At 43.0% G+C, this 11587-nt stretch overlaps 1 protein-coding gene across 1 annotated transcript; it reads left to right on the top strand.

Moving 5' to 3' along the window:
* Positions 1-220: 220 nt before the first annotated feature.
* On the top strand, positions 221-8700 carry T265_14659 (hypothetical protein; the record flags this gene model as incomplete). The annotated part of the gene is made up of 5 exons (XM_009174655.1): positions 221-558; positions 1625-1667; positions 3519-3574; positions 5887-6244; positions 8542-8700. Coding segments are annotated over 5 exons (954 nt in total), but the record flags the coding sequence as incomplete, so codon positions are not given.
* Between the last annotated feature and the right edge of the window lie 2887 nt (positions 8701-11587).

Below are 11587 nucleotides of genomic sequence, written 5' to 3'. Positions count from 1 at the left end.
AAAAGTCCACCAAGTGGACAAGTGACAGATAGGATTAGGAGGCCAGCGATTTTATCATGACCACACGTTTGGCTTTTTCTCACCACGTGTCAAACAGCATTTAATTCGAGTTCGAACCTGGAACAGGGTGTAGATGCCTTCAGATTACTTGACATGTACTGAGTCACATAGTTTCAATCGACTGGTTTTGATTTTGAGAGAAATCGATCATTATGCATAGCCTGACGAACGCGTTCGAATATTGGTGAAAGGAAGAAGGCCTCCGTCGCGGAGTTCTTCACTAAAGAATCACCAACTGAACAGCTACAGACTAGTGGACAGGGAAGAAAAACGCTCATATGCATCTTGTTTACAAAAACTAAATATCCATCTTCTGCTTGAACGCGTCTTCCTAAACTTTCCTGGATATTCGTTGACTCTTGCTCAAATCCGAGCAAATGCTACAAAGCGACTACAAAAATTCCGGAATAGATCCCACCTGTCAGGAGACGCAACGCGGATTTACGAGAAAACATACTACTCGCATGCCCTCCCATCAGTAGTATCACCGCTATACTGGTAGCTCGGGTGCTTTCACTATCGATATGTGGCTCACAGCATCATATCTACCTCAGAAATCAAATGCATAGAATTTTATTTTCCCCCGAAAGTAGTGTTGAGTTTATTCCTATTGTTAGATCGGTAAAACCAACGAGACCCAATTCTGTGTCGTAAAACTTCGCATCTTTTCTTTTTCAGGTTCAAAACGAGTGGGATTACCTGGTCCCTTCAACCACTATTTATTTTAAGCTATTGGATGGTGGCTTCGACCAATCAACAAATAGCAAGTGGGCGACGTTTTCAATCAAGAAACCGTCTATCATCAAATTTTAATCATGCTACTTTGAATGACGGGAAAACTAATTAATCTTTTCGGTGAAGGAAGTGAACAGGATGTTTATCATCCTAGTTTGTAGACTCAGTGAGCGCTCCTTAGTATGCTTCAAAAGGGGTTTTTGGATTTTCTGAGCATGATATTGTTAAGCTATCACATGTCAGAAACAGGAACACGCCCGTGATGGCTAGTAAAGACAATTTTATCCATATCAGCTGGAAATACATTTCCATTCTGACCCAGAAACGATTATACTGAAATCTCGAAGTATGCTGTGTAGCCCAGTTGACTTTGTTTTAACAGGAAATTCAGAAAACGTACAAACTTGTTTGCGCACCACTGCGATAAATACCCAGATATCGTCCGTTCGGGTACCTAGACCAATATGTACGGAAGATCTCCACTGTGGGCACAAAAACAGCCCTTTTCTGTGCTGTACTGTCCGTTTCGTTCCGCGTTTCGGTGATCAGAAATCAGCAACGTGCCTTTTATTGATTAGTACAGCAGTCGTAAATATTTCGTCCTGATTGGAACTCGTCAAGTGGATGTATTAAGAGGCGATCGCTCAAGGTTGAGATTGTGTTCCTCGACTGCGAAAAACATTTCAAAAGAATTTAACGAGCGTAAGTGCACACTATATTTTGACCGTTTGCTTAGATAGTGAGTTAAAAATTTGCTTCCTCAAAACATCCCATAAGCTGAGCGAATATACACTCATTTACAATCTAATTTGGTTTTTCGAGTTTCTAGTTGCCTGGAAACATCACAAACGGGAGATTCAGCTGGGTTCCAGGTGAGTCTCTCGAAAGACCAGATTAGTTTGCAAATGAGTTTATATTCGCTAATTTTGTGCGATTTGGTTTCAAGTAGAACGGGAACTCGGGGACGGCGCCTACCTGATGAGCCCCAGGAAGGGCAAAACCGGTCGTGGACTGGCGGCGGATTTTCAGCGACCTTATGAGTAATGCGTTAGAAATATATCCAATAACCTTGATTGCTCCTTGTGATCTTGCTTTGGGGCATGCTCGATCAACGGAAAAAGACTCTAATCAGTTTTATACTATGATACATTCTATGCATTCTACAGTTGTGTTAGTTTAGTTATTTTACTTCTAAATGATAGTAGTATTGCAGAACAATACAAATTACTAATGAATTTCGGCAGGTCTGATCATAAGCGGGTCTGGCGCATAAAAATGACAATAGCAGAACCAAACTGGACGCGATTGTGCTTCTGTGTCAACAAATAAGAGCCACAGTGTTCATCCAGAAAATGTTTTACCACTTGGCTTCTAGGCGCTTCTAGTGGATTCTAGGCTTCCCCACGTAAGTAGTATTACAACAAATTACTAGAAGTAAGATATCATGTAGCTTAAAGAATTTGATGGATGAAACTGCCTGTCTAATTTAAAACAAGCAGACTATGTGACGCCGTGCTTCAAACAGACCGGCTTGTGTTCTCCAACCCCTGCGTGAACATTCAGATCAGCATCTTGCGCGCAGTAACACCCCATTCACTCGTGAGTTGCTTGATGTGAACAAGCTTTCACAGGATCGACCGCTGTTTACCGGATGATATGCATCTGATACCAGCCTGCAGTATGTTAAGTTGCCCTTCAGTGCAATAACCGAAAGTGTTTTCTGATTAAATGTGTACTGGTCTTTGTAAGCTCGCATAACTCATTTTCCTGAGGGGTGTGAAGTCCTTAGTTAGGTAGATATTCATTCGTAATTTCTAAGAGAAACAGCACAATTTTGGATGAAAAAATTTTTAGTGACATTGTTTTCGAATCCCCTTCCCTGATGACGTCGGGACCCGGAATAATGGTAAACTGCAAAACCTTCTGCCTTGATGAATAAGCCTGATAGCCTATGGATCACGTGGTCGATCACCCACTGGTCAGGGGCTGTTTAGTTTGTGCTACTTACTTTATTCAAAGTAGTCAAATTATTGTAAACAACTGTACAGCCGAGTGGCTGTTATCCTGCACGGTCCAAAACAGCTGTTCAGTGGCCTGCATATCTCCACTCCCATAATGAGCACTGCTAATTAACCATCCAGGACCTGGTGGTTCGGGATTACATAGGATTATTAAATTAGGCCAATAACACGAACCGATACGCAATTCCTGTGGAACCCAAATCAATTTAAAAAAAGTACTCAGTGGTAACGTTCTCTAATGGAGACTTCCTCCTGTAAGTAAGACCAATCAGTACTGAAAAGTCGTGGTGAAGTGTACGTTTTACAGCTGCTCCATCCTCATTTGGAATCATCAGCAGTGCGCATCTTCAACTGGAAATTTCGAGTCCATGGCCTTCCAAATAGTGCTCTGATCAAACCCACCGGCCACGACTGGCCTCGTCCGCAACACGAAGCTCCAGGGAATCTCGTAAGATTCATGATGTAACAGCTGTACAGTGCTCAGCTTTTCAACATAGATGAACTACACTTACAAGGTGAAACTTGAATTAAAAATGCTCAATTATCCTTGCATTACCTATAAGCCATCCTCTATGTTTGATTAATGAAATGCAACTTCGTAGTATAGTTTTTTAGTCCGCGTATTTATTTGGGCACTTACTCCGTCATGTTTGCCTCCACTTCCTTGAACTGTATTCAACTTCGTACACCTTATAGTTTCAGATATCTGGGGTTGAATCCAGACAGACAAACCAGGAACACGTATCACGTTTAATTAGGTAGGCGGCACACTGAAAGGGTATCAACTGCCATGGAGAGTTCTTCCCCTCACCCAAGATGGTATCTATCGTGTGTATGCCATCCAGTATTTGGAAGACAGTGCCGGTTCACAGGAGGTGAAAGGACGTACAGCGAATTTAAATAGCCTAGGAATGTCAGGATTATCCAACACAAACAACGCGTGCTGACAGAATGACAGACAGTGCAGGAGACGCGCTCCAAAAGGATTATTCGAATATTCGCGTACTGGAACAGGATACACTGTTTCTATCAGGAATGTCAGATTCCTGAAAGTAAGCTCACAGCGCCCGGAACCTATTGCCCCACCAAAAACTCAATAGGAAAGCCGGCAAGCATCCGGCCAGTCAGGTCATTCAATCAATTCAGCAAAAGCTGATGAGTGTTCATGCACGCCACAGAAGCATACCAAATGTGACCAGCTTTCAGGCATTTCATACAGGCACGATCGATGTTGACGGGTGTTCACTAACGCCTATCAGACAGCCTGGATCAACGTCAGAATGTCCCCTTCAAACAGCGTGGGGCCGTTGTAACTTTTGCTCTCGCACTCGATTTTTCGGAATATAGCGGTTGTGTTCCTTTCTGTGAGTCTTTTTTCTCCGGCATTAGGCACTGGGGCGGGTCAGCAGCAGATACCACGGATTGGTGAATCAGCAGAATCAGCAGTTGCCTAACCAGTAATATGTGATGTTGTTCCAGCCACCTGCCTTTAAGGTCCTTCTCAAATCCTGGCCACTTCTAATATGACTTTTCAGCTTTTCACACTGAAATGGGTGGTTACCTCGGCAAATATCATTTCAGTTCAAAAATGCTCTCGCTGTACACCTAATCTTTAGAGCAAAACAAGTAAACAAACTCATCATAACCAGTTCTAGTTAAATTGAATTAACTCCTGTCCAAGTGATCGCGACGCTCCTAATGTTTTTTTATATGCTTTCTAGCTAAATGCTTCATTGGAATTCAGTTTGTGGTTGTCTTTAAGGCGTGAACTGGATTACTTTGGTAGTCAGAATCGACACCCATCAATTACTCATCAATTTTCTTAAGTGACCTCTTGATTCAAAGTGCCAACCTCTCTACTTCTTAAGAACAAATTACGCTGGCGTCTATTTTCTACAGCGTCCTGGCTTTAGAATTTAAAGTTGGCCACGTCAGTAAGGCAAAGCCATCTACTACAAAGTGAACAACTCACAGTGTTCGAATGCGACGAAATTATGTTTTCAAAATTCTGTTTAGTATCCGGATCATCCAATCCGCACATTACATTTTTGCATGAATGCGGGGACGTTCGCGCCTACACTGGGTGTACACATCATTGCACGGTAGGGGAGAACCAGTTCTCCATCGTTCGGGCTTCCTGCGAGTGTGACAGACATGCGGAAACTAGGAGCGTAGTACCTCTGTCGCTCAGGTACGACATGGATGCGATGTATTCACCGCGTATCTGCTCGTCATTAGAATGTGAAACAGACAAGCAGCAACGGAGGGGGGGTGGCAGAAAACCGATTACTAATTTATTGACGACTGCGTATGGAAGGCAAACTCAGTGGAACCGATCCAAGCTTGCTTACTAACGAACTGATGGCTTCCGGTGGAGTGCGAAGACTCGCGTTTCTATACGGTTTATCCACCCCAAGGGGTTGAGTTCAACGGACCGACAAGTCGGTTAATGTAAAATGCAGTCGGGAAACTTCCCAACACAAAACAAGCTAAGTATAATCTACATCGGCACAGACCAGTTTCCATACTCTTAGCCGCTCATCAGTCTTGCTTTCAGAAAGACTGAAAATGGTTCCAGAATGTTTTATCCTGCTACCTGATACTTGGGCAGTTTGTATGGCCTCCGAACTGAGAATAAACCGCTGGTTGCTGTTTAAGAGAGACAGTAAACTCAGGTATCATCGGAACTAACTTGATCGTTCCCAGGCCGAAGGAAATGCGATGGACCTTCTTGGAGATACGTCAGAGGAGGATGATTCCCAACGTTAGGAAAGAGGTCTCATAGGGCTTTTTGGCCTTTCAGCATGGATTTGCTTCATTTACAAGACAAGATCCCAAATGAACTATTTGGAAATGCTCATAAATATCCTCTCCATTTAAACTGTCCGACTGGTCATCATCAGACTTCACTGTTGAAACTCGAAGTTTAAAACCGCTTCAGTGACATAGAAAAGCTGACGAATTATTGGGTTCTCTTTTGCATTGCTATCTGAAGGTACGCAGAAAGTGATAGGCCTGATCATCTCCGCACATATCGACTAAACCTAGTTATTTTTGCCACCTAATTTAGAGCTCCTCACTCTCAACACACTTCTGATGGATCATTTTGTCAGGCGAAATTCCACACGTATCACGTTTTACCGCTCACAGTCAGGTACTGCTACGGCCGAGAAGTCCATCCCACGCGAGATTGGCCGAGAATTCGGGATGCTTGCCGCTTCCGCGTCAAGCGGAGTTCTGATTGGTCGAACGTCTGGACCCAGCATCCAATCATGACCCAGTATTGGCTGAATACCGGTTGCCAATGGCGCATCCAGAAGGCGTCAGAATTTCCAGGACGTTATTGCCGCTTACGCTCTATGTATATGAAGTGCTTTACAAGTGTTGCTGACTTCGTTTTGGGGGTTAATGTACCTTATGCACCTTTGGTAGTTGTTTGGACGTGAGCGCTAGCTTGGGAGGTTCAGATCGAGAACTAAGCTCACATGTGAACTTCCGAATCCTTTCTGTACACTAAAATTTCTCCAACCACCTTCACTTTGTTTTCTGAACCAGCAGGATTTCTACTGCTTCGTTCTGACCTATTTACCGCAGGTTCCCCTCCTGTCAAGGACAGTTGTCGAGCCCCGATTACACATACAACCCACTGAAATATATTCGTCGCTGGATTCACTGTTACTCAACAGATAAATTATCCTTTCATCCATATGATAGATAAAGCACCGTTAAATTACTGCGTGGCTGACAGAGTTACAGACAGCAAATCAATTCAGAAGGTATCAGCGAAAAAATATTTCTTATTTCAAAGAAAACTCTAACAGTATTATTCTATCATTGGGGTGCTACAAACGATAAAAAGGGCGTTTGTTTCAAAGGATAAAATAGCATTTTGCTTTCGAGGAAGTTTGAAAAAAAGACCGAGCATTGGTCCAGACTTTGCTAATTGTACGTGACTTGCTAATGCAATTCAGGTATGCAGTTCAAAGGACAACTAGAAAAAAAGCTTGAAAGTACAGGTGAGTTGACTCGTCCTGCTCACTAACGAGCAACTACCAACGGCCTTTGATCGAAAAAATCCATTTTGCAAATGATAATTTCATTTCGTCGCACACGGAATGAATGACTAAACTCTAAAGTTCGCAAACATGTATGTCTGACAAGCTACAAAAACTTCTTTCAACCGGCTTAAAACATGGGCTAAAGAAGTTGGCGTTACCTCATTTCGTTCATGATTTATTCTCGGAACCACGTAACGTATAAGTAGTTAGTACTGACGTTACATGTGAGCTTCGGTACCCCTAAGCAAATGTAAGTGGTATATAAAGAATAATTTATTACACTATGCGATACCAAATGATCCAGAAATTCATGGGAAGTTCCTACGATGAGACCTGTATTACTTATACAGTTTCCAACAAGAGCTGTTTGGTCCAAAGATGCAATTGATTTGTGAAGAGGTAAATGTGTCAGGAAGAGGAATACACAGTTCAGACATCCGTCTTCAGAAGTCGAGAAGCTCGATTCAGACCACTGAACCGAGTTTTTGACTCAACAATAAGCAATCGACCGGGCCAGATACACCGTAAGTAACTTGCTCAAATAACGCAGAGTAATAATATAAGCTGGGCGTCTAGTGGGCGGTAGATTGACTTGTAAAACTTGCGTCCTTCTGTGTGTAGTATTGAAAACACTTCGCTTAGAAGTACCATCAGTGGTGTATGGTCTGCAATAGGTGAAACTGATGGTGAGACTTTGTTCCTATTCAGAGGAGTTACCGAGTTGTCTTCTCTCTAAAAGTTATCTTCCCATTATGTTTGATTCCCGATTCTTATCACTCATCCGCGTGTACAAGCCTTGCAATCACTCATTTTGTGACCGATACTCCAGATCTGAAGCACCAATTTAACTGTGAAAACAACCTAAAACAAATTTTCTGCTCATCAGATGCGGAGCTTTACCATTCAGACGACTGTGATATAAACTGTGCTAAAGTGGCTGGTTACGCGCGGACCAAATAATCGACGGATTCCACTTAAGCCCATCTGTTTTCTGTTGTTTTATTCATAGAACGCATGCGATTTGTAGATCAGTGATTGTAGCTGATTAAATACATTCCGAGTCAGGTTTCCCCCTTAAGGACATAGTGAAACTTCAAAGTTAAAACCAGCAATAGTCCCTACATAATGACATTGTCTTTCCGTATTGATTCGCAATACGCAGAAGACAAAACGCCGGAAACGAGAGATTCACTGGGTGCCAGGTGAGTTTCTCCTTTTTTTCTTCTAATTGAACAACACCAAGCTTAGCGTCGATCCACAAGACATTGCCAGTTACAAGCTTTCGGAGTTCCGAAATTTGTTGCAATGGTGCCCACATCACTGTGGTTTGAACAGTCGTCCTCCTGTTCTGGCGCAATCATTCTGGTGAGTCTACACCAAACTGGGAAGCAGTGACCTGGAGTTTCGGTCTTATTAGAGCTCAGCAACAACAGTGCATATGTTTGGCGGTGCCGGAGTTTGCACTCCGCGCAGCTGTACTATACATGTTCTGGAAGCACCAAGGGACAGTGATTCTCCGAAGATAGGGGTTCAGGACGATTTCTGTGGAGGAAAAACAGAAAGAAAGCTCGTAAACCGAAACCCAATGAGAAAGGCTCTACATCACCTATACTTACATATAAATCAACCGAACTAGCAGGCACCGTGCACTACACATCTGACACTAGAGGCGAGCGTGTTACGATTACTATACCAGTGAAAGGAGGAAGGCCTTCACTGTGGAGTTGTTTATTGGAGAAACACCAACTGAACAAGGGAGCAAAACTCTCATATGCATCTTGTTTACAAAACAGAATATCCATCATTTCCTTGAACGCGTCTCCTGAACTTTTCTGGATATTCATTGGCTGTTACTCAAATGCAAGCAAATGCTACGGAGAGACTTCACAAATTCCATAATAGATCCCACTTTTCAAGAAACGTGAAGCGGATTTACGAGAAGACACTGCCCGCATTCCTCATCAGTAGTGTACAACGTTACACCTGCTCTACTTTGGTGCGCCTTAATTTTCACAGGTGAACATATGTGAGGGGTGGCCTGAGGGCTCGAAGGACTACGCAGTAGCTGGCCTGAATGCGTCGATCGATTGGCCCGCCTGTCAGGGCTTCCTACTTCGGTAGCGTCAAGGGCGTTTGGAACCTATCGGATGATTCTGATTAGTTGTAAGTCATTGCGGAATGTGTAGAGCTACAGGTGTGACCCCCCAAAAAACGTGGGGAGAGTTGAATCCACCTGGGAAAATGACCCAGGTTCAAGCGTTTGGCTTCAATCAAGCGTCGGATGATGAGGAAATAACCTTTGACCCATCTTGTTTGAAGTAAAATTTGCATCAAGTAACACGAATTGGTAGTTTCTTCATTCTGTTTTTCAACTATTTCAAATTAGGCTCAGTAAATCATCGCTCCTATCATTCTGATTCATTCGTTGTGGTGACGCACCAGCCATTGTTACCTACACTGAAAAAAAAACAAATTCTATACCATTTTACCAACGTTAAAAACTTTGACTCTAGAAATATGCGCAACTGCCGTTTATCCTACTTCGTGGGACGCCTAAACTGAAAACGAACGCCATCTGCTGACAACCACTCGCAGGTACGTGAAAGAACCAGGAGGATAGATTATCTATTATTCGCGCGCAATTTCGGCTGTTGCGTGACGATTGAGTTCGGCTGGTCAAATCAAAACTTCTCTGGTCGCAATTGAAGCGCACTCTGATTTGAACACTGATTTCAAATCCACTTCAAACCCGCTGACTGATTTTTGTTCAATTGTGCGTGCGTGCGTGTGTGTGTGTGCGTCCGCACACGCGCGCGCTAGGTCTTCAAGGCCAAAGACCACTTGAATAAACTAACCAATTAGGCTCGTAGGCACTCAACGTACAAAAGCCGGAAGATACGTCTCACAGCAGCTGTTGAACCAAAAAGTCTATTAAATTTGACAAACAGACGTAATTTGTTCCTCCGAAACGTGGATAAAGTAGAAAAGCGCGCAGGTCGAAACTGTCAGGTGTGGACTTAAAACGCGTACTTAACCCAAACACACAGAAAGATCTGGTGGACTTCATGGCATTTCTAAGCACTGGTTATCTCTGCCACACTTACAGTCGAAGTGTGGGCAATTCTTTGTAAACAAACAAGCCAAAAAGGGTTTTGTCGTAAATGGACAGAACTTTATTCTGCGTAATCCTCAAACTGTGTTGACCACAGTACGTTTTGGCCCCCCTTTCCTACACAAATAGGTGTTGATAGGTTTGTACCAGGACGTTTTTGCGTGTTATCGCATTGACCTTGCAAATTCATGAAGGAAACTACTCGAAAGGTTGGTGAAAGCTCTTCAATACCTACACTGCGGTTTCGCCCTCCTTGGGGCTCATCAAGTAGGCGCAGTCCCCGAGTTTCCGTCAACCTTATGTTCTACTTGAACCCAAATTGCAGTTTTCGAGAAATACACTCATTTACAAATCAATTGGGTTTCCACGAGATACTCAACGGTGGTTTTCACGAGAGACTCAACTGAATCTCTCATTGTTATAATATTCTACAACTGAATCTGCTGCACATCAGTTAGCACGATATTCGAGATACCGCAGTATCTTTTCATGAAGGATCAAGCGAAACCAAACCGGTCTTGGGCTGTCGAGGAGTTTTGAGCAACCTTGTGAGTAGTTTCCATCATGAGATATTAATTCGTTTACTTTTTGATTATAGGCTGGGCTTGTAGGGAGAAATTTCCACTGAATAAAATTCTAACTGCTATAATTATTCTTTTTTGTAGGCTGTTTATTGGGAGCTTTACGGGTGGAAGGGATATTCTACCAAAATGTCTGCGACACTGCTTGGGACTTCCGGAATAGCGGGCAGAGCCGCATTAGACAGTGATTGGAAATGCGTTACGCTGCATGATGTGGCTGACTTCGCGTTTAAGAAATCGAAGTGAGCGAAGCGGAGAATCTCCCAAAGTGAACATTCAAGAAGTACAATAGTGACATGTACAGAGTTACTCGACTCGGCAAGCGCGAGTGAATAAACTGTACGACAGGTCCTCTGGACAGCTGGACAGGTCTGGTGTTATAGGACTAACCCACCGGTTATTGGACGTTAGAAGAGCCCGAATGTGATGGGATGACCTTGGCAGTTCAGAACAAAGTGTGCATGGTACATGGTTAGGAGAAAATGACAGGCATTTTGCTCCTGGCTTGAACAGGCAAAGATGATAGCCTGTGAACAAAGCTCAAAAGGAAGTTGCTCTTGCGTTTGCAATTTAATTTTATTTAGAATCTTCTGTTTTTTCACAGATGCCGCACTGTTGTGTCATTCTAAGAATGAAATTTAGTTAACTGAAGTATGCTCATGGTATTTATTGAAAAGCCCATTCATCAATTCCAGTACAGCATTAATCTGAAAAAGATTGAAGGTCCGTTGCGTGTATTCCAATTCTCGAAGCTACTCGACCACTCACCGTGTTTGCATACCCCAACTAGAAAGCATCTTCACTTGGTTTAGAGCGTCTTGAAAATTGTAACGTATGCTACATTTCCACAGCAGCTGGTCATCAACTGTCTCGAAATGCCAAAGGATGGGANCAACGCATCTTCTGTTTTTTCACAGATGCCGCACTGTTGTGTCATTCTAAGAATGAAATTTAGTTAACTGAAGTATGCTCATGGTATTTATTGAAAAGCCCATTCATCAATTCCAGTACAGCATTAAT

The sequence above is a fragment of the Opisthorchis viverrini genome (assembly GCF_000715545.1).
Source record: "Opisthorchis viverrini unplaced genomic scaffold opera_v5_232, whole genome shotgun sequence".
Lineage (NCBI taxonomy): Eukaryota > Metazoa > Platyhelminthes > Trematoda > Opisthorchiida > Opisthorchiidae > Opisthorchis > Opisthorchis viverrini.
The sequence above is the reverse complement of the archived record's forward strand: the minus strand, read 5'-3'. Positions and strand labels throughout refer to the sequence as shown.